This window comes from Henckelia pumila, chromosome 4, assembly GCF_033568475.1.
Source record: "Henckelia pumila isolate YLH828 chromosome 4, ASM3356847v2, whole genome shotgun sequence".
In the NCBI taxonomy this organism is placed as follows: domain Eukaryota; kingdom Viridiplantae; phylum Streptophyta; class Magnoliopsida; order Lamiales; family Gesneriaceae; genus Henckelia; species Henckelia pumila.
This window is the reverse complement of record NC_133123.1, coordinates 125,332,161-125,356,976: the sequence shown is the minus strand read 5'-3', so window position 1 is coordinate 125,356,976 and position 24,816 is coordinate 125,332,161. Positions and strand designations below refer to the sequence as shown.

The 24,816-nt window shown below is 35.5% G+C and overlaps 1 protein-coding gene across 12 annotated transcripts; it reads left to right on the top strand.

Annotated features, from left to right (window-relative positions):
- Positions 1–2,129: 2,129 nt before the first annotated feature.
- On the top strand, positions 2,130–7,223 carry LOC140865606 (uncharacterized). 12 transcript variants are annotated; one of them, XR_012144652.1, is made up of 9 exons: positions 2,130–2,262; positions 2,351–2,500; positions 2,810–3,121; positions 3,212–4,518; positions 5,806–5,936; positions 6,028–6,147; positions 6,240–6,297; positions 6,592–6,624; positions 6,997–7,223. XR_012144652.1 is itself a non-coding variant. In XM_073270289.1 (8 exons), exons 4-7 carry the CDS (start codon positions 4,351–4,353, stop codon positions 6,265–6,267), a joined length of 447 nt encoding a protein of 148 aa, XP_073126390.1. In that variant the 5' UTR covers positions 2,130–2,262; positions 2,351–2,500; positions 2,810–3,121; positions 3,212–4,350; the 3' UTR covers positions 6,268–6,297; positions 6,997–7,223. The 12 variants fall into 12 exon arrangements, 2 of the variants coding, with proteins under 2 accessions (XP_073126390.1, XP_073126389.1); XR_012144650.1 differs by having other exon boundaries at positions 6,981–7,223; XR_012144647.1 differs by having other exon boundaries at positions 6,935–7,223.
- The last annotated feature ends 17,593 nt before the right edge of the window (positions 7,224–24,816 follow it).

The window sequence follows — 24,816 nt, the reverse complement described above, 5'->3', positions numbered from 1 at the left end:
CGTAGTTGCTTCAAATCTGTACAACCTTCATCAAATAATAGCCATCAAACTTGCTCAAGTTCATCATCCAATCTTCAAGGTAGCATAACTTCAACCTTGAGCTATTCGATCTCGTTTCTCAAATGCTAAAATCTTGAGTCCGAATCTCTTATTTACAATCTGAAACATATCATATCAAGCTATTTATATCAGCTACAACTCACATAAAAATCAGCTCAATCATAACTCAAACTTCAAGGCAAAACGAGTTATGAACTTTGCTCAATTCTTGACCGATTCGAATTGTAGCTTCTCGAACTCGAAACATGCAAGTATAATCTGATATGAAGTGTAAACATGCTGCATATATCAGCAACCAACTCATATCTAACTCAGCTCAAGCATTATAAACTCAAACATGATCAAAGTCTTGAACCAACGGCATAACGGTATAAAATCGGTAACCGAAACGATATCGAATTCTACTAACATTATATTCATCATACACCAGCAATATATCATCATAAACCATCATCTAAGCAGTTATAGATTTTGAAATATATGCTGTCATATCATAGCAATTACAAACGATCATCATTCTTCAATCCAACTTCGATATCGAACGGCATACGAACTCAAGAACACAAACATAAATGCATAATCTGATCTCTGCCATATATCGATCTTCAAAACATGCCGAAAGGATTAAATACTTACATCAAATCGAAGGCCTCGTCGCAAGGATTCCAGAACATCTTTCGAAATCAAAATCGGACAACCGACGCAAAAGTTACGACGATTTGAAGAAATCGAATTCAAAGAAATGGAAAGGTTTCGAGACTCTGTTCTGAATTCTCAAACATTTCTGAAGAAATACACGTATCAAGATGAATAATAACTTAAAATCAGATATGCATTGCATAAATTGCAATTTAGTCTCTCAAGTCTTCAATAATTGCAATTCGGTCCTCGGCCTTCGTTTTAATTCAATTTCAATCCAAAATAATTTAAGGATATTAGAATTACAATCGAAACTCTAACTATTCCCAAATTAAATATACTCGGATTAAAATTAAATAAATTCGAATTAAATCAATAATTCCGGCCTTTTGCACTTTAGCCCTCGAATCTTCGATATTCTCCAATCAACCCCTGAACGGGTTTCATCTTCAAAATACATTTTCTTTAATTTCCAAAATATGAAATTTAATCTCAAATTACATAAATATTCAAATCAAATATTTATTCTTTTAATTTAAGAATTCTCGGAATTTAATTCTCAAAATCCGTACATTCTCAAATTAAATATTTTCGGTTCGAAAATTAAATCTATCATTTTCATAACTTCTCAAATCAATATTAGCCCATAATATGAAATTTAATTCTCAAATCTCATAATTAATAATTTAATAAGAAATAATTTCGTTCTCGAAATCGTATTCATCCAAAATATCAAATCTAATAGACTGAATGATTATCTGAAGTGATTCTCACTTCAATCAACCACTCTGTATTTCGTATCTCACTTCATCTTTCAATCTCTTGTCAGATTATTACTTCGAATCTGCTTCTATTCTCTTGTAATCAGTATCTATTCAGTTGTACTTTAAGTCATTGAAACGACTTTGTTCTGAGCTATTTCTTTCTTCAATCAAGGATTTGTCGAATAAACGATTTAACTCAGAATCTCGTCGACATCTATCTTATCTGAATAAAGTACATACGAAGAATCTACTGATACTTCTTTCACTTAGATACCGAACTTATCCAGCTGAAAAGAATACATTCGTTCAATATAATCATCACTACAAGAATAATGGTGATAGACAACACCTATAACACAACGGTTTTATGAAAAACCGTTGTTTTTCCTAAAAGACAACGGTTTTTCGTAAAACCGTTGTTTATGAGCGGATTTTTAAAACTAAAGACAACGGTTTTCCAAAAACCGTTGTCTATTAGCTAATTTTTAGGGTCAAAGACATCAGTTTTTTAAAACCGATGTCTTTGGTGTAAAAAAACCGCTCATAGACAACGGTTTTTAAAAACCGTTGTATTTAAATTATTTATTTTTTTATTCTTTATTTTTTTGAGGGAGATACGTTTTTTTAAATAAATATTTGTGTAATACATGTTTTTTCTTTTTTTTTTTTTTGGTAAAAGCTCAAACCCTAGCCCCATCCCGATTTCGCCAACATCTTCGTCTGAAAAGGGGCAACGGTGTATGTGACATGTAGCCCAGCCATAGATGACCTCAACCATGGCTTGAATCGAGCTTCAGTGGTAAAGAACTGCATGATCGAAACCTTATCGCGAACAGAAAATGCGATATTCGATTTGCGAATTCCGATAACTTCTTCTTGGATTTCAGGTTGAGTTGCTTCATTTCGAGATTATGATGGGATTCGACAGAAACTTTATCATTTTCCCGGACTTTGTTTCTTCCCTGCGCACGCGAAGTTATCATTTTCCAGGGGCATCGAGCTCCCTTTTTTTCTCTTAGTCGTTCACTAAGTTTCAGGTATTCCGATAATATTTCTACGGTTTATTTCATGTTCTCAATTGATTGTGCGTATGTCTTGTTAATTTTTCATCTTTTCTTTGCCAATTTTCTTTTGGATTCAATTAATTGTGGTTTGCCTTTTGCTGTTGGGGTTTCTGAAAATGAAATAAGATAACACTCTGGTAATGTAACTACATATGCTCATTGACATTTGTTATTTCAAGTTTTGGGATGGTTTTTTTGTTCGAGTTTAACAAAGTTGTCTGTTTTCTTGTCTCTGGAGGACATTAACAATATCCCGAGTTCTTGTATCTATTTCAAGTTGAGTGCAGAGTTTATTGAACAGCTACCAGTTCAGATCCTGCTTGTTCCAGTTTCGTTCTTGAATGTTTTTAGGCTTGTTCCAGCTCGGTTGCTACGTTTCCCAAAGTTTTTTCCCCGAATCCATCAAACACTTCACTTTAATCTAAATCTCTTGTTCATGCAATCTCCCGAATCACAATATGCCCTAAATCGGCAGAACTAGAGAATATGATCTTGTTCCCTGAATCATTCATCAACGCCGTCGACGCATAGATGGACCACCACAGAGCCGCCGCCGCAACGATATACCGACGGAGGAGATGAGCCAATATCCAGGTCCCATTTTGATGATCGAACCCTCATTTTCTCATCCCTGTTTGATTTTTTCAAACCACAAGTGATCGGTTTTGTTTTTGCTTATGCTAGGAGGATGAATTCTTTTATGGACGCAACCCCCGGCTGATCAGAAGAACATCAAAAATTAATCGATAAGAATGGAACTTCCTGCTTCTTCTTCCTCCTAAGTTTCTCATGTTCGCTGTATGACTCGTCCAATGTTGTCGCAGAATGTTGATGGGTCATTTCTAAATCTTTTTTAATCTTTTGTGTGTTGGGATGATATTATTTTAGATAGGAATAGAGACAATATATCGTGATACTTTTGAATCTTTTCTAGATTTATATAAACTTCAGTTTAGGAGAAAAGAAAGAGCAAGAACTTTAATATTTTATGACTTTTTCTTGGGCAAAGAAATTGGTACATAATTGAATTCTAGTTCGAACTCATGTATCAGCAGTGTCTTACGATTAGATCTGGTATTAACTCGTCCTTAATTTGGTTGTGGTGTAAAAATAAAAAATATAGATCTGTTTGATAGATTTGAAACTAATCTAGAATCGCTCGATTTGAATTTAAGACAATAGAGATATGCTAATTTTTGTGGAACTGGTTAAGTCTAAAATTCAGTGTTTAAATAATGTCATGACAGTAAATTGAAGGCTAATTTGGTATTAATCTAGCTATAATTCGATGATTATATTTAAACTAAGTGGTAGATCTTTGAGTTAGCTTTGAAATTACACCAGTTACGAGCCATTTAGAGAAGAAATGAATAGTAATGAATTTTATCCAATGTGTCCTTTCGGGATTCTGTGCTTGCTTTCTTTTTTTTTTGGACACGGATCTCTTGATTTTTTGGAAATGTTAATCAGGGTTGAAACTAGTCTTGCTTGCTAGCTTTCTTTTTTTAAAAATATCTTTTATTCATTATCTTTGTTTTCTGAATTCTGTGCTTTCTTTCCATGAGTTTATATAGCTTCTTCCAACTCAAACATTAAGATTTGGGTATAGGATCCTTGCCAAATCACGAGTATGTATATATATTTTTAATGAAACTAGGCCTCGGATGTCTTGATTCTTTCGAAGAACACGGCCGTTTCTTGTGTTGGTTTCTTATTTTATCATCGACTTTAGGTTGAGAAAGAAATACTTGCATACTTATTTTTTGGCATAGGTGATGGCCATGGGATTCTGGGAAGTGATTTTAAATCCTTGAAGGTCATGCATGGCAACCGAACTACCGAAGGGATTTAAAATGCCAAGGAAATTCGGAGGAAACAAATATTGGAAGCCGAAGGTTACACCAAGAACAACCATAGGAAACATTTGTCCGGCTGTTACCAAAAGGTTACCTCCAAGTATCAGGAATGGGGGTGGGAGGCACCCTGAAAAGGTATAGACTAGAAGCTTTTATAAAAGCATGTATCATAAAGGTAACCAGTGCACATAGTAATCGTAATAATTATAGAAATACTTGCACACTTATTGATTTTGAGAATTCCCATGGACAAAACCATTATTGAAAAGGCTGGCAGAATTTTCAACATATCCTTCTAGATTGATGCTTTGTGAATAGTCTGGAAGACCATTATTGAGAACTTTTTGGCAACCTCTTCTTACCTATTAGAAGAAAATAGATCCGGAAAAATAATGAATTAGTTTTGAGTCCATTGTCGAACATGCATTGAACTGTGCTAATACTCTGGTCAATATTTTTAAAAGCCCAAGACATGTGCCTAGGTGCAGGGGCTGAGCATCTTGTTTTAATTTTCAAGAGGCTCATGTTTTATGGGGTAGCGCCGGCAAGGTGAATGATTAATTAGAATTACCTTCGAGTATAAAATAAGGAACGCAACTCATTGAGTTTAATAGCATTCACAACATGTTCTAACTGATTTGAATAATTGAATCGAAAATGAAATTTATATGATTGTTCTTTCATACGAATTTATATGCTTTGCTCTTGTTTCTGGAGTTATTTTCATTCTTAACGATTTGTATTCTAGTTTATATATATTAAAACACAAATACACATCTCAATGTGCGGGTTGGTGTATTGATACTTTTTCATTTGTTTTCACAACTTTGATTGTTTTTCATATTAAAAAATTTAAATATTTTGAATTAACTTTGCTTATTTAAAAAGCATTTCTCCATATCATTCTCTATTTTTAACTCATGGAAAATATGTTTATGCTATGTTAATTTATTTATTTCTAAACATTTGATGGTCAGTTTTTCACAATTCTTCAAAACTTTTTTGTAGTGCGGCGGAATTGTTCAAATTAGTGTAAAGCTAGGATTTAAGGCAATTATCTCATGCTATGGCTTTTTTTATGAATTTTTACACGTATACCATTTTTATGATCTATTGTGCAAAAACACTATAAGACTGTTGAAGTCATGAGATTATCTTATATTTTATTGTGAGAGTTTACGCCATTATTTTTGTGAGGGTTTAAAGTCATTGGATCACTCCAAATCTAAATTAGTATGGGCAGCCTCTATATCGATATGTTTTTGGTGTTTTGTTACAAGATATGCCCAATTATGAGGTAAAATATGAAAATATATTAACATTATTCCATGCTTAGTTTAAATTTTTATTACTCTCCCTCCCCTTTTCCTCCCTCGCATGTCATCTGTCTCCTCTCTTTCTATCTCACCGATTGTATTTCAGGAGGAACCCGTAGATAAGACCAAACATTGGGGGGATTTGGAGGAGGAGGAGGAAGAAGAAGAGGAAGAGGAAGAACAGATGGAGGAAGAGGAATTGGAAGATGGCATTCAATCTGTGGACAGCCTTTCCAGGTGAGATCTTTGCTTTTGCCCTTTGTTCCACGTTATCCCTCGGATATGAATATTTTAGAATAGCTGATGATAGTTTCATGGTTGATGTTAGGAAAGCTTGTGTTCCCTTTTTAATGGTATCAGCTTGTGTACTCCTACTGGTGTGGAAACTCCTGATGTCATTGACCTTCGTAAGCAACATAGGAAAGAACCCGAGAGGCCTCTCTATCAAGTAGGAGCACCTTTTAAAGTTTTTCTGCACTTATAGCAAGCCTTTCTTTTGATTTTTCTTGAGGAATAACTTTCATTTCATGCGTGGTGAAGGTCCTTGAAGAAAAAGAAGAGAAGATAGGACCAGGAACTTTACTTGTAAAAGCCATACGTATGCAATCTGCTTCTCTTTGCATCTTTAAGTTTTTTGGATAATATATTTTCACTTCGGAATTTTAAATTACATTTACTGTCACGTATGTGATTAACATTGGCACACAGGACAAAATCAATGCTAAAAGGGTAAGCAAAATATAATTTATTATTTTTCCCTCTCTGCCTCTGTGAGTGCTAAAAGGGTAAGCAAAATATAATTTATTATTTTTCCCTCTCTGCCTCTGTGAGAGCTAAACTCTAAATTGGTATTGATCATATTGGGTAATTTATGCTAGTTTCTCTTTTCCAGAATTGCTGCTGATATTCCTCGTGATTTAATCCGGTTAGTGCTTCCATGTTCTCCCGAGTGAAAGGATGAAAGGCTAGATTCCTGTTTATTAGTGTTTGCTTGTCTGATAAATTAATTTAATTTAATTTTTTTTAACAAATTTAATCTGATTACACATCCTTTGCCTTGTCGAATCTACCCATCATGTGAAAACTTCCTTGCTCCATAAAAATAAATTTTTAATCCCGTACCTGATTAGATTGGAAGACTTGTTTTCTGTAAGTTTGTATTTACCAGATCAGATTCTGAAAACCATGATGAGAAACTACGGTTGAACAAGTTGTCTATCTTGAGAAATGAATAGGTTCAGAAGCAAGGGAAGAACACATGGCTAATGCTCAGACTTACAGTTTCTTGGTGTAGCAGATCGAGAGAGACGCAGCAGCAGAAGAAACGTAGGCGCCAATTAGGACAAGAAGATGAAGTACGTTAAAGGGAGTTTCAAGTTTATCAAGATGCAACATATTTTTATTTTCTAGTTGTGCATGAAATTAGGATTCAAATTTGGAATTGAGACATTTATAATACTAAAAAATTGTATATTAAAATTTATTTTCAAATTTATGTAATTTATAATATTGAAAAATTATATATTATTTTTTTTTGTTTTATATTTAAAAAAAGTCAAGGGTGGAAAAACGTTGTCTATTACATATTTAAAACCGATGTTAAAAGTCATGTTAAAAGTGCAGTCAAAAGACAACAGTTTTTAACCGTTGTCCTTTGAGCAAACGACAACGGTTTTCAATCGGACGACAACGGTTTTTCACCGTTGTCGTAGGCTCAAAATAACAACGGTGTTTCACCGTTGTCTTTTACAGCACTTTTAACAACATGACATTTAACATCGGTTTCAACCACCCCTTTAACAACGGTTTTTCACCCTTGTCTATTAGCTTTTTTGTTGTAGTGCATCAATTCCGTCTGATATGTCATTCAATGCAATTCAGCTTTGGTGACGACTTGATTCTTTCTCTATATCATTCTATACAGAGTATAGAACATAAATCAAGGCTACACTGTTCTTCAATTCATCGCTTCAAAATCATTATTCATCGTCACATTCTGAATCTGTAAATTAAACTATGTTCTTTCTCTATTCTGAATTGAATGATGTTCAGGAATAACTTTTACGCTTAACAAGTCAGTTTCAGCTTCAAAAGTTATATCTATCATTCAATTACTAATTCTAATTCTGGTTCATCTTCTCTGCTTTCATTCCATACAGATTCATATTCATCATCCTTGTGTTCCTCAAATCAAATCTGATCTGCTGTCAACAAATCATGTCTAATCTGATATCATATACTTCAGTAGTATCATTCCAACACAAAGAAATCTGATTTTTTTTCATCATAACATTATCTCAAAATCGACTCATTAGCTGTTACAGGAAGTATAATCATCAAGTGGCAACAAATCAAGTCAAATAATACCGAATTAGGTATTAAAGTTCTGAGAATAGTCTCAAAATCTGGAAAATCAAGTCAGATAATCCATCAATCGAAAAATGGTATAATGTAATCACATATAACCAACTCTCAGAACATCAATCAATCAATCGATGCCACATCTGTCGAATAAATCAAAAGTCTTAATCCTGACAATAGATTTTAATCATTCCTTTACTTTCATCATATCTATCTTCTTCACAGATCTGAATAGATAGCTGTTATTCACATCTCATATAGTGTATTCTACAAATCTGATTAGTCTATTCGGACTATCTAGTAATCAGAGTGTTGATAATCGGTATCATGTCAGATAAAATTCATTCTCGAAATTCAATTCATCTTCTCTGATTATTCTTCCAATTCAAGGATAACATATTGTGCCTTTACCTCAACAAGTACTCAAAATCTTTGAATCATCTGTATTACAATGTAATAGTAAACCCAATGTTTAAATCTAAAACATTATTTCTTGGCTTACTGTTCGTCTTACAACAAATCTAATCACAATTCAGTGAGTTGATCATACAGACAAATTATCGTAGACAGTAATTTCAATAAATCTATTCATAACTACCACCTGTTTACTTCACATAAACTATTTTATCTTGGTAGTTTCGCAAAATATTCTTTCAAATCACAATCTCGTAACAATTCTGGAGTTTCTAAACTATCACTGAACTCATCTGGTCAACGATTTTCAAATTCATCGGAAACTCTCTGTACGTTTAACTTCGAAAACGTACTAATTCTGTTACTTCTATTTGCTTTATCGTCTGATAAAACAATTATCGAATGAATATTGAATTCATTGTTGTGCATTTCTTCAAATTCTGATATCTCTTTTCGGAAATATCAGGCACAATCAAATAATCAATCATAATAGAATTCATTCATTTTGATCTGAGGCTTCAATTCATATCTCTATATGGCATTCTGTACTGAATTCTCATCGTTTCAGTTTAATTTCTGTGTTTCTTTCATCTTCTAAACAGTTCTGGATTGCTTTCAATCAAAAATCATTCTGATTGGTCATATATTCATCTGAATATTTAAACCAGAATACACAGAAATTTAAAATCAATTCATCGGATGTCTATTACATTCCTCATTTCTATCTCTAAATACAAACAATTCATATCATCTAATCCCAAAAATTCAGGAATCAAATTCAAATTCTTCTATCAGTTATGAGTCAAAAATCTTAACATACGCTGAAATATCATCAAAGGATCAATAATTCTCAAAATCAAAAGAAATAAATCAAGATTGAGAAAATCCCTCAATCAAGGTCATCCAAAAATCAAATCTTCTGGATAACAAACTCTGCAGAGTGAAAACAACTCACTTGCATCGCAAAACTCAAAATGAGTGAATCAACACAGGCTCTAAACGAAAGCAATGTGCCATGAGAGCCAATCAATATTCAATCATTTCAAGGATTATATCTCCAGTTGATGTAATTCGATTCAGCATGATCAAAGAAAAGACTCATCTGTAACTGATTTTCATATCATCGTCTATCTTCTAAACCTCAAAATCAAAATTCAGTTCATAATCTCATCAAGTCGATAATTTATAAATTCATCAATTCACTATAGAATTCCAGTTCACAACTGAAACTAAAGTCAAAATATTACTGGAACATTTCCGTAATCTCTATTCATTGGCATACTTATCACTGCTGATTTAGATCTTAAACATATCTAATGCATCGAATATACTGATTTCGGAATATTTCTGTAATCAAACATCATATATCAACCCGAAATCACGGAATCTTAATTCAAAATTCTATATCATCATATTCAATTGCACATTATGTTCTTACTGATCTAATTTAATCGCTTCTTATTATCAATTCTTCTACTAATCTGTATTCGATTATTGCATCATCATCTATCATTCAATATAAACAGATATTTCAATACGAAATAAATCATCTTCTGTTTCAGTTCATCGAAGCAATAGTTCCATTCTTCAGTTCAATTCACACAATCTCTTTTCTGATACAGAGGTGATCATATAATAAGCTTTCAGCTATCATGAATCTATTGCACCAATAATAGACAGGTCAAAATAAAATATATCTGTTACCTGAAATTTCATTCTCAGATGCAATTTCATTCTGATTCTCTGTATACTTCTGGAATAGAAATTGTAGCTAAAAATGTGTTTTTCTTACACACCGTAGCATCTTTACACTTTCAGTCCTTTTGCTTCATCATTCAGTTTCAGTTCTATTAAACAAGACTATGTCTTTCATAACATGTTTCAGTCATCAACATTGATTCAAACATATTCTTCGAATTCAAGCCATAATTAAACAACTCAATCTTGAGCTTTTTCATCATCTCCAATTCAAAGAATTATACTAAGCTTGAAAATCTAACAAAACATTCTTCAATACTCAAAATATTCAGCTTCTAAAAGGTATATGTTTTTTTTTTCCTTCTCATCATTTCTATCTGTTGTGGCAAAGAACTATAAACAAAAATCATGTTCTATGCACTTACCAACAAATTAATATACCTCTGTTCTTTCATCATTTCTTCATCAAAATTCATCAGCTGATTGCTAGGTTTCGAAGTTGGTAGAAAGTCAATCTAATACATCATTCATCAGTATCTTTCAGGTATCTAAACGATTGATCAAGTTCTTCAGAACAACTTCTACCTGCAATACATCTATTCATTCGCTGATATTCTGTTCTGTTCTGTTCAATCAGAGATATTTCATTCAGCTGAGCAATAATACAGTTCTGTTCAATCTGACCATACCATTCTGTTCAGTCTGTCCATACAACTCTGTCAGTCTGGGGTGCTTACGTCACCCAAAGAACAATGTTCTCTTCGATTCTGGGTGCTTACATCACCCGGGGAAATTTTTATAATAACATCGATAAGAATTCGAAAATTTACAAATCAGTAAATTAATCAATTAAATTTCAAAGGTAGATCAAGAGTACATGCAATTTATTAAATCATCGAATCAAATACTGCATAATCATGCAATACTATAAATGCATATGACTCACTCTACCCCGCTCAGCTTCTATCTCAGTCCAGAACCTACGCTCTGATACCACCTGTTGTGGGGACCTCGGGTTGCTAATCTCGTTTTAGGGAAGCTAATGATTAATTAAACAATTAAGCAAACAATTAAAGAATAATAAATCAAGAGCAGAAATTTTTTTTTTTAAAAAAAATCCAGAGCCTCGCTCGATCGGGCAAAGTCAACCGATCGAGCGAGAAAAATACAAAAGTCTCGGGTCTGCACATTTTTGGTCTCGCTCGATTGGTCTAAAGCTACCGATCGAGCGAGCAATAAAATCGAATTCAGTGCCCCTGAAAAACAGGCCTCGCTCGATCGGTAACTTTTACCCGATCGAGCGAGCCATCTTTTGCGCGAAATCTGCTGCTGATTTTTGCTGTCAAAACTTGGATCCATCTCAAATAACCTCAATACAAATCGATCAAAAACATGCTACAATATCTAGGAACATGCATATAATCATTTACAACAACTTGAGCATCTAATCATGCGATTCTTACATCAAACAAATAACGTAAAAGGCATTAAATCATAAGTTACACTAAAGTCATAAGTGAGCTTCAAGTCTCAAGTCTTCTACTAGGTTTGATGTATTCTAATACATATTCGTTCAGCTATAAACCCGAGTCCTCACGTGCTAAGTCTCGCTCCCAAGCTGTCAATGTCATCTCAGACCAGCTCCTGCCTCATCTGTTGTGATGCACACATACAAAACAAAACAACAGCTGGATAAACTCCGATAAGAAATCATTCTCAGTATAATCGACATATAAATGCGTTAAATAAATTCATATCAACTCTAAACATATCAACTCAAGAATAGAGTAAAGATAACGCATATATCGACTCAAACTTCAAATCAAGACTCAATTTATATAGCGCGCTAACTCAAGAATTGATTCTTATCACTTCATTGCCATCAAGATTCGTATCCGATCTTGACATGGATATCCATCTATCGTAGCCATTCCGGGCTAGAAAATAAGGTTAACCGCAACCTTGGCATAGAATCAATTAAATATACAATCATATCAAAAGCAATAAAGATCCACTACCTGTGATGGATCGACAATAACATAAGTTCTACCTCAAGAACAAATACTTAAACAAGTATGTGGTTTGTTCGGGATAACTCAAGAATAGTCGTTCTTGAGTTTCACAGTCCCTGACTCGCGATGTCGTCATTATACCTTTCGTTTCATTGAGTCGTAGTTGCTTCAAATCTGTACAACCTTCATCAAATAATAGCCATCAAACTTGCTCAAGTTCATCATCCAATCTTCAAGGTAGCATAACTTCAACCTTGAGCTATTCGATCTCGTTTCTCAAATGCTAAAATCTTGAGTCCGAATCTCTTATTTACGATCTGAAACATATCATATCAAGCTATTTATATCAGCTACAACTCACATAAAAATCAGCTCAATCATAACTCAAACTTCAAGGCAAAACGAGTTATGAACTTTGCTCAATTCTTGACCGATTCGAATTGTAGCTTCTCGAACTCGAAACATGCAAGTATAATCTGATATGAAGTGTAAACATGCTGCATATATCAGCAACCAACTCATATCTAACTCAGCTCAAGCATTATAAACTCAAACATGATCAAAGTCTTGAACCAACGGCATAACGGTATAAAATCGGTAACCGAAACGATATCGAATTCTACTAACATCATATTCATCATACACCAGCAATATATCATCATAAACCATCATCTAAGCAGTTATAGATTTCGAAATATATGCTGTCATATCATAGCAATTACAAACGATCATCATTCTTCAATCCAACTTCGATATCGAACGGCATACGAACTCAAGAACACAAACTTAAATGCATAATCTGATCTCTGCCATATATCGATCTTAAAAACATTCCGAAAGGATTAAATACTTACATAAAATCGAAGGCCTCGTCACAAGGATTCCAGAACATCTTTCGGAATCGAAATCGGACAACCGACGCAAAAGTTACGGCGATTTGAAGAAATCGAATTCAAAGAAATGGAAAGGTTTCGAGACTCTGTTCTGAATTCTCAAACATTTCTGAAGAAATACACGTATCAATATGAATAATAACTTAAAATCAGATATGTATTGCATAAATTGCAATTTAGTCCCTCAAGTCTTCAATAATTGCAATTCGGTTCTCGGCCTTCGTTTTAATTCAATTTCAATCCAAAATAATTTAAGGATATTAGAATTACAATCGAAACTCTAACTATTCCCAAATTAAATATACTCGGATTAAAATTAAATAAATTTGGATTAAATCAATAATCCCGGCCTTTTGCACTTTAGCCCTCGAATCTTCGATATTCTCCAATCAACCCCTGATCGGGTTTCATCTTCAAAATACATCTTCTTTAATTTCCGAAATATGGAATTTAATCTCAAATTCCATAAATATTCAAATAAAATATTTATTCTTTTAATTTAAGAATTCTCGGAATTTAATTCTCAAAATCCGTACATTCTCAAATTAAATATTTTCGGTTCGGAAATTAAATCTATCATTTCCATAACTTCTCAAATCAATATTAGCCCATAATATGAAATTTAATTCTCAAATCTCATAATTAATAATTTAATATTTTCGGGCCTTAAAAGTTGAGAGCTGAGATTTTAGCAGAGGCTCACACATCTCCGTACTCCATTCACCCCGGAAGTACGAAGATGTACCGAGATTTAAAGCTATTGTATTGGTGGCCCGGGATGAAGAGAGACATCGGGAGAGTTGTGTCAGAGTGCTTGACTTGTCAGCAGGTCAAGGCAGAGCATCAGCGTCCAGCAGGACTTCTTAGACCTCTTCCTATTCCGGAATGAAAATGGGAGAACATTACGATGGACTTTGTAGTGGGTTTACCGAGGAGTTCTAGAGGTTGCACGGCTATTTGGGTGATCGTGGATAGACTCACCAAGTCAGCACATTTCTTGCCAGTGAGGACTACTTACTCATTGACACAGTATGCGGAGCTTTACATCAAGGAGATTGTTAGACTGCATGGCATACCAGTGTCGATTGTGTCAGACAGAGATCCGAGATTTACGTCTGTGTTCTGGAAGAGTCTACATACAGCATTGGGGACTCGACTACTGTTCAGCACAGCTTTTCATCCCCTGACAGATGGTCAGTCTGAGAGGGTGATACAGATTCTTGAGGACTTACTGAGAGCCTGTGTCATCGATTTTCAGGGCTCATGGGAGACGAGATTGCCACTAGTGGAGTTTACCTATAACAACAGCTTTCAGGCGTCTATAGGTATGGCTCCTTATGCAACTTTATATGGGAGGAGATGCAGATCTCCTATTCATTGGGATGAGGTTGGAGAGAGAATTCTATTGGGTCCCGAGATTGTACAGCAGACTGCAGATATTGTGACTCAGATTCGGGATCGCATGAGGACTGCTGAGAGTCGTCAGAAGAGTTATGCAGATACTCGACGACGAGATTTGGAGTTCGCAGTAGGTGATCACGTGTTTCTGAGAGTGTCACCTATGAAGGGAGTGGTACGATTTGGCCGGAGAGGTAAGCTTAATCCGAGGTATATTGGACCTTTTGAGATCTTGGAGAGAGTTGGCATATTGGCCTACCGTTTGGCCTTACCACCAGGGCTTGCGGCAGTGCACAATGTCTTCCATGTATCCATGCTTCGGAGATATGTCTCTAACCCGTCGCATGTGTTGAATTACGAGCCCTTGCTGTTGCCACCTGATCTAGTATATGAGGAGAAGCCAGTGCGGATCTTGGCTAGGGATGAGCGGAGACTTAGGACGCGGGTCATACCGATGGTCAGAGTCCAGTGGCTGAATCACTCGGAGAAGGAAGCTACTTGGGAGACCGAGGCAGACATGAGGACTCGTTACCCGGAGTTGTTCGGGTCAGTACTTTAATTTCGAGGACGAAATCCAATTTAAGGGGGGGAGAATTGTAACACCCGGTGTTTTTAATACGTAAATTCGCATGAATAATTAGAGAATTTATTTATTTAAAATTTTAGATTATGGGTTAAATATTTATGTGAATTATTTGTGCATGATTTAAATGATTTTCAAGCATTTAACCCATAATTAGAGATTTTCATGATTTATGGTAATTGTATTATTTTATCGCGTTGACGGGACCGTGGACGGACGAGATGACAACTTTCTACCCAAATTATTTTATGAGCCTTTTTGGAGCCCGAAAATATTATTTTGAGTTTTTATTCCTCAAAATTATCAATATTTGATTTTTAAATAATTTTAGGAGTCCGTTTTATCCAAATTAAGCCATTATAATGACTTTTTATTATCCTTAAAATTCCCTAAATCCATTATTTTGGGATTTATTTATTTTATTAGTTAGCTAGTATTTTATTAAGCTAGAAAATCTTTTTATATTGGTATTTATCTCCTAATTAATTATTGAGATCATTATCTACCTAATCTACTCCCCAATCCATCGCCCAAAACCCCCCAAACACACGCTCACTCCCTCATTCTCTCAACCTAGCCGCCTCCACTCTTCTCCCTCACCTCTCCATAGGCGCACGGCAGCAAGGAATCCATAGCCAAGTTTTGAAGCTTCAAAGTTAGTCATCGTCGTCGTCCCGGATTCGTCACCGTCTATCCCTTCTATTATTTTTATCAGTGAAAGGCATGTTTTCTTCCTCTTTTTCGCACTATATCAGTGATTATTATGTGTGTGTTGTGTATGCATCGATTTGTTCATAGATTTTCAAAAAAATGAGACGGTTTTGTTCTTGATGCTCGTTCATGTGCTTTCTTCATTCAAGCTCACGTTGTTCTCCCTCCATGGTAGTATAGCTGCTGGTCAGGGGTCCCTAAGTCGTGTGAGGGTGGTCTGGACTCGAGTGGCTCAAGTGGTTCGAGCCAAACGAGCCCAGGTAGGTGCTGGTGTAGGATCGGGCTTGGGGGCGCAGGTTTAGGGTTTGATGGAAGGGGGTTCGGTGCTATGTGCGTGGGCTGCATGGGGTCGGGGCCTTGGTCAGGTTAGGACTGCCCAGACGTGGGCCACGTTTGGGCGGCAGAGCTCCGGCCAGGGGCGGCCGGAGCTGGGCGGCAGCAGCCCTAGAAGGGCTGTTGCTCGCGGCCGCATGAAAAGGGAAGTAGGGTTCGGGTTAGGGTTTCAGTGATGGGTTCGGGTTGGGTTTGGTGGTCCGGGTCAAGTCAGTGGGTCATGGGTTATGTTAGTTGGGTCCGGGTCCGGGTCAAGTTAGTTGGTCTCGGGTATTTTTATTTTTAAGTTTTAAGTTTAATTAAATGTTAAATGGGCCTAATTAAATCCCAAAAGTTAATTGGGCTCCATTTAATTATTTTGGGTTAAATTTAATCATTTTTGGGCTTAATTAAATTTAATTAAGTTAGCCCGATAATTTTTATGGGCTTGGGAGCCCATGGAAGTTATTGGGCCAGTCTTTGGGCTTTTGGGCCCATTGGGCCAGATTAAGTTGTTATTGGGCCAAGTATGTGCTAATGGGCTTTAATTGATTTGTTGGGCTTAGAAATGTGTTAATAGGCTTAAGTATGTTAATGGGCCAGTCTCAGTGTTAATGGGCCAAAATTTAAGAAAATGAGCTTGAGTGTTAGGGCCAGCAGTTCAGTACAAACCATGAGAAATTGCATGTGTCCTAATTATATATTTAATTATTTTATGCATGAAAGTTATTTTAGTATTTATATGTTAGTATAAAAATTAAATTAAATATATATGAAGGACACACATTTTTATTTAAGTACATGCATTCATGAAATAATTTTATGGCATGATTTAATGTTTAAGGTTGAGCAAGAAAATAATTTTATGTTGAAAGTTGAAGTAGTGTGACAATTTAAGGGGGCAAGCCCCCACATGTTAAGGGCAGTTTACTGTCAATTTAAGGGTAGTTTACTACCAGCAAGAGGTGATTCGTCACCGCCGCGTACGTTGGTTTTAAGAGACTGATCAGTCGAACCATTTAAGTTTAAGGTTACACTATGGATATGACCATGCGATGTTAGAAAAATGTTATGCTCAACAATGTTTATTTATGTATTATATGATTATATTTAAGATCAAGTTTAAGCAAGATTTTAAGTTATGATTCACGATTTTTAAGCATGCTCATTCATGTATATGTTATGTATTAGTACTTCAGTGATTTAAATTATTTTAAATCCTTGTTATGTTAGCATGTTGGGTCTCTAGGATCACTACACTTATATAGTGCAGGTGAGTACGTAGAGGAAGATGTAGTACCTACCGGCGGCGAGGACGTATGAGCAGACAGGCAGTGATCCCCCGCAGCCGTCGTTTGAGTCATTATGAATATTTTTTTAGAATTTTAAACTCTGTTATTTATTTATTTCTTTTAAGTCTTTTCAGTGGCAAATTTTAATACTATTTTTATTAAGTAATTTATTGCATGCAAACTTTTAAGTTAATGGTTTTGACCGTATTTTATTTAAGTTTGACTCAGATATTTAAGTATAAAATATTGCATTTTATTTAAGTTATTTTTAAATCTGTTTATTGTTGTGCATATATGTATGGGCATGTATGTACATTTATTTCACTTAGGATATAAAAAAAAATATTCGCATATGTTATTTTAGAAATTTTGGTCGTTTCACTGATCTTCCTCTCGAGTTTGCAACTCAAATTCATAGGCCTTCAAATCTGCAAATAGATCGTGCAACTCCAGTTTGTTCAAGTCCTTCGATTCTCTCATAGCCATTGTCTTCACGTCCCATTATTTGGGAAGACCTCAAATAACTTTGAGAATGACTTCCCTGTTGGGATATGTCTTTCCCAATCCATTAAGCTCAATAACAATGCTACTTACTCTCTCATCAAATTCTGTCATTGATTCACCAGGTTTCATCCTGATGTTGTCAAATTTTTGAGTAGCAACAGACAGCTTGTTTTCTTTGATCTGTTCATTTCCTTCACAGAGTTGAATCAATTTCTCCCGAATTTCTTTCCCGGTTTTGCATGTCTTGGTCTTGCTGAAAGTATTCTTGTCAAGAGTTGTATACAAGATATCTTTAGCCACATTGTCAATATTTGCCTTCTTTTTGTCTTCAGCAGTCCATTCAATTCTTGGTTTATCAATGTACCGTGGACCACCACCAGAAAGAGCTATAGCAGTATTGATCTTGGTGATTGCAAGAGGTCCATTAGTGATGACAAACCATATGTCATCATCTAGTGCTGATAGATGTGCTTGCATACGAATCTTCCAATCATCAAAGTCTTCTTTTGAGAACATAGGAATTTTGCTAAACGAAGTCATTTTGGTATAGTGTGTAAGAATAAGATAAGAACCTCTTTGATACCACTTGTTAGGATCGATTGAAAGTCTAGAGGGGGTGAATATACTTTCAAGCAGTTTAGTAGGAAATATTAAACTCGATCGGTTTAGTGATTGAGTTCGAGGATTATATTAATGTCAGATGTAGTTTGACAAACAAAATATGTACGGAAATATGTCAAACTGCAGATTTAAAACACTGAGTGAATATCAATTTAGGGTGTGTGGTGAAGGTGAGTAAACTGAAATAGTACAAGCAATTGTTTATGGATGTTCGGAGATTTTAAACACTCCTACGTCACCCCTTCTTCCACCTCGAAAGGATTTCACTAGAAGACTTTGAATTTTACAAGCAATTTTCAAAACCCCGATCCAGTTTAAGACTTAGACACTGCCTAAACAAGAACTCCTAGTACAACACTTCAGTTTCAGTCCTAGACTGATAATAGAACATAATGAATACAACTCGAAATCCTAAGCACAAAAATGATCCTACAATGATCAGAATAACACTTGGTCGTTTGAATAACACTTGGGCATTTGTGCTTTGAGTTCCTTGATCAAATCTTGAGCGTATAAAGCTTTATTTTTGCAAAAAATGGCAGAGCTTTTAGAACGTGAGAGTGCTCCTGTGATTGATCAAGATCTCTATTTATACCCTTTGGATTGCCAACGGTCATAAATTCGAATTGTCCTTCAGATAGGATTTAAATTATTCCCGTTGGATTTGTCACTATCATCAACGAATTCTGGAGCCGACATTCCCTTAGTATCGCGGTACTACCTTCTACAGAGTTGTCAGAGTACGAATGATCTTATCCAGAAATGGCAAGGTAGTAAACTGTTGTGGATAGACTGATGCAGTCAGTTTGGCAGAGGTAAACTGATGGATTCAGTTTAGCGAGTGTTGGGAAATTTAGTTTTGGTATTTACAAAGTCTAAAAGAGAGCCAAACTAATTTAGCAACTAAAGCGCTAAACTGATATTCGGAACTAAACTGCGTCATCATCAACAACCGCACTCAACTGGCTAAAGGATGCAGTTTGCCTCGCTAAAATGAATCCATCAGTTTACCCATGCCAAACTGAATGCATCAGTCTACCCACAGCAGTTTACACTACCGTGCCACTTCTGGATAAGATCATCCGTACTCTGACATCTCTGCAGAAGGTAGTGCCGCGATACTAAGGGAATTTCGGCTCCAGAAATCGTTGATGATAGTGACAAATCCAACGGGAATAATTTAAATCCTATCTGAAGGGCAATTTGAATTTATGACCGTTGGCAATCCAAAGGGTATAAATAGAGATCTTGATCAATCTCAGGAGCCACTGATGTTCTGAAAACTCTGTCATTCTTGCAAGAATACTAAAAGCTTCATACGCTCAAGATTTGATCAAGGAACTCGAAGCATAAACGCTGAAGTGTTATTCTCATCATTGTAGGATCATTTTTGTGCTAAGAATTTTGAGTTTTATTCTTCTATTCACTTATCAGTCTAGTACTGAAACTGAAGTGTTATACTAGGAGTTCTTGTTTAGGCAGTGTCTAAGTCCTAAACTGGATCGGAGTTTTGCAAATTGCTTGTAAAATTCAAAGTCTTCTAGTGAAATCCTTCGGAGGCAGAAGAAGGGGTGACGTAGGAGTGTTTGAAATCTCCGAACATCCATAAACAATTGCTCGTACCATTTCAGTATACTCACCATCACCATATATCCTAAATTGATATTCACTCAGTGTTTTGAATATGCAGTTTGACATATTTTCGCACATATTTTTTTTGTCAAACTACATCTGGCATTAAGATAACCCTCGAACTCAATCACTAAACCGATCGAGTTCAATATTTCCTACTAAAATATTTGAAAATATATTCACCCCCCCCCCTCTAGACTTTCAATCGATCCTAACAAGTGACGTCAGAGACAGGTTGTTATCTTATTCTTAAAACACTGTACCAAAATGACTTCATTTAGCAAAATTCCTATGTTCTTAAAAGAAGACTTTGATGATTGGAAAATTTGTATGCAAGCACATCTATCAGCACTAGATGATGAAATGTGGTTTGTCATCACTGATGGACCTCTTGCAATCACCAAGATCAATACTGCTATATCTATTTCTGGAGGTGGTCCACAGTACATTGATAAACCAAGAATTGAATGGACTGTTGAAGACAAAAAGAAAGCAAATCTTGACAACGTGGATAAAGATATCTTATATAAAACTCTTGACAAGAATAATTTCAGCTAAATCAAGACATGCAAAACCGGGAAAGAAATTTGGGAAAAATTGATTCAACTCTGTGAAGGAAATGAACAGACCAAAGAAAACAAACTGTCTGTTGCTACTCAAAAATTTGACAACATCAGGATGAAACCTGGTGAATCAATGACATAATTTGATGAGAGAGTCAGCATCATTGTTATTGAGCTTAATGGATTGGAAAAGACATATCCCAATAGGGAAGTCATTCTCAAATTTATTCGAGGCCTTCCCAAAGAATGGGATGTGAAGACAATGGCTTTGAGAGAATCAAAGGACTTGAACAAACTAGAGCTGCATGATCTATTTGCAGATTTGAAGGCCTATGAATTTGAGTTGCAAACTTGAGAGGAAGATCAGTCTACCTCTCAACTGACCAAGGCCTTGACTGCAGTGAAGATAGAGTCACCAGCTCAATTAGAAAAATCAGTAGAACAACTGAGCAGTGATGCCATGTCCTTATTTGTGAAAACGTTCGGCAAGTTCATCAGAAGAAACCAGGAAGGGTACTACAAAAGAAACTTCCAAAAGAAAGATGCAGTCGAAGAACCAAGAAGTTGCTTCAACTGTGGGAAAACATGACACTTTATTGTTGATTGTCCCAAATCGAAGAACTTTGACAAAAAGGAGAAGTTCAAGGGATGACAGACACACTTTGAGACAAAAACATGAAGCACTGGTTGCAAAGGATAGCAAAGCCAAGTGGGCAGAAATAGATAGTGATTCAGAGGAATCCAACTATTCCTCCAGTTCCAGTGATGATCAAGAAGAGGTCAAGTGTCTCATGGCAAATGATCGTGAACTTCCATCCACTAGTGAACATGTATTTGATTTCAGCTCTGAGGAATTTACCAGAGAGGAACTGATCAAAGCACTTCATGATATGACAAATGAGTATCATTAACTGTCCTTAGCATTCGATGAAGTCAAAACCAAGCAAAAGAATCTGCAAGATGCCTCAACTGAACCCACCTGGGAACCATCAGTTGAGATAAATTGTCTTGAAACAGAGATTGTTGTGCTCCGAACTGAGAATGAACAACTCAAGATCAAAATCATGAATCTTCAACAGAAAAACAAAGCATGTACGAATTAGTAAGATCATGGAATAAATCTTCGAGCTTGTTGACAGAAATGCATGAATTACAAAGACCCTTGAATGACAAAACTGGTCTAGGGTTTGGTAAAAGAATTGACGAAACAAGTACTCAACCCAAACTGAATATGTGAAAAGGTAAGTTTATAAACTTTGTCTGAGCAGTTAGGGTAAATGAAGATGATAAACTCATCTTTATGACTTGACAGCAAATAGAGCAGATGAACAGGAAAAGATTTGGTATTGGATTCAATCCTCAGGAAACTAAAGTTGAAGTTGCTAAAAGTCTTGAATGGATAACACACATCAACCTAATCCTATAAGAGGAACCCGAGGTCATTATCATAATCAACTTCCAGTTCAGAAGCGATATCAACAATTAAAGGATATAGGAAAGGGAAAAAAACACATGGTTTCACAAGCACATCACACTCCACCCTCTAGAGCATCTAACTTAGTAAGCACCTATAGGAACACAAAAACTTGTAAACTGGTTAAAGTATTCCAGGTTTGGGTTCCTAAAGGATTAATCCTTCGTGGACCCAAATAGATATGGGTACCAAAAGTTATTCAACCTTGTGAATGCAGGTAACAGGTACCAGAGAAAAGGTGGATGAATCATGGTACTTAGACAGTGGATGTTCAAGACACATGACTGGAAATGATAAAATATTGTCTGAACTCATTAAATGTCATGGTCCAACTATCACTTTTGGTGACAAATCACAGGGTAAGACCGTGGGTAAGGGTTAGATTATCCACGACAACATAATCATTTAAGATATTTTATTAGTTGAGACTTTGAAATATAACTTAATCAGCATTAGTAAAATGTGTGACTATGGGCACTCTGTTGAATTCCAAAATCTAACTTGCATTGTTAAAGATTCCTCTGGTAACATTATTTTGACAGGAAACAGATGTGGAAACACATATAAAGTATGCTGGAATATTCAGTCTAGCAAACCAGTTTGCCTCGTAGCTTCCAACTCTAAGCGCAACTGGATTTGGCACAAGCGACTGAATCACCTCAACTTCAAGTCAATTTCCAATCTGAGTAAGCTCGAGCTAGTAACAGGCATGCCTAAAATTGATTTTTCCAAAGACAAAGTTTGCTCAGCTTGTCAATTTGGAAAGCAAGCTAGGTTTTAAAAACAAGGGTTATAACTCATCTTCCCGATGCTTGGAACTATTGCACATGGACTTATTTAGTCAAATTCCAGTAACAAGTTTAGGGGGAATAAGGTATACTCTGTCATCATTGATGACTACTCACGCTTTACCTGGGTCATTTTTTTAAAATCAAAAGACCAAACCACTTCTCAACCGATCAAAATTTTTAAAAGACTTTTTAACGAAAAATCAAGTAAGATTGACAAAATCAGAAGTGACAGGGGAATTGAATTTGTCAATCTAACTTTATCTTCATTTTTAGAGCATTATGAAATCAAACATGAATTCTCTGCATCTAGAACACCACAACAAAATGGTGTTGCAGAAAGGAGAAATCGTACTCTTAAAGAAGCTGCGAGAACCATGTTAGCCGATTCCAAAATCTCTCAAAGATTTTAGGCAGAAGCTGTGAACACTGCTTGCTACACTCAGAACAGATCAATGATATGCAAGAAATTCTTTAAAACCCCATATGAGATCTGGAATGGCAGACAACCTAATGTATCATACTTCAAGATTTTTGGGAGTAAATGTTACATCCACAACAAGGGTAAAGGTCATCTGACTGCATTTGATGCAAAGTCAGATGAGGGTATATTTCTTGAATACTCTTATATTAGCAAAGCTTACAGGGTTTTCAACAAAAGAACTCTAAATGTTGAAGAATCAGTCCATGTTATATTCGATGAAGATTTAACTACTGACATTACACCTAATTCTCATCAAATATCAGATCTATTTCAGGAAATACAGTTGGACAATGATAGTGAGAATGAAAGTGAAGATAACTTTTCACCACCTGTAAGACCCAAAAATATTAAGTTCTTAATGACATGATTTAAGATTTAAATTCCAAATAATAGAGAAAATATGAATTTAAGAATTTATGGAAATTAGAGATTTTAATTTCGGGTCAAAAATATTTAATTTGAGGATTTTTGGATTTTAAGATTTTAATATCCGAAATACTTAAATTAAAAGATTAAAAATATTTGCAATTGATATTTATGGAATTTAAGATGTAAATTCCAAGATTATAAATATCAAGGATTTAATTTAAGGATGAAATCCGAGGTCCCCTCAACAGGTGGTATCAGAGCGTAAAGTCTTGGACTAAGATTGTAACGCCCCATTTTTATCTTAAATGAGTTTATTTGAGTTAATCAGAGATTACAGAGTTCACGAGCCGACTCGATTTTGATCAGGGTCTATTTTGCAAAAATTGGATTTTTCAGGGACTAAAATGCAAATAGTGGAATTGTTATATTATCTACACTTAGAAAGGATTTGGCTTAGTCTCCTTTGCATTATCTTCATCTCCTCCATCGGTTCTCCACCATTGAAGACGCCTCCTTAGGCTTTCAAGCTTTCAAAATCCAGTCCGAGCTCGATCCGTCCGTTGGAAATTATTTCTGAAGGCAGTTTAGCGATCACGGCTGCGAGAGCTTCGTTCTATCGTAAGTTCTTCTACGATCGGATACATTCTAGTTTTTGGATGTTGTTAAAATCGTTTGAGATTCGAGTATGTTGTTCTAGACAGAGTTCTGATCGTTTATTATCTGTCGGTTTTGAATTAGAGCGACGTTCGGATTTGTTATGATTTTTGGAAGCCATTTTCGAAAATGTGGATTTTGAGATTGATGGGTTTGCTTTGTTATTGTTGTTTTGGGCATTGATATGAGGTTATATCGGTATTGAACTGCTGTCTGCGTTTCCGGTTTGTTCAGTTTATAGCCGTTATGCCGTTGGTTTGAGTTTTGGAGATTTCGAACCATTTTTGTATTGATTGAAGCTTTGGCTTGTGAGTGATCATGGTTGTTGATCAACTCTTGTATTCGTACAGATTC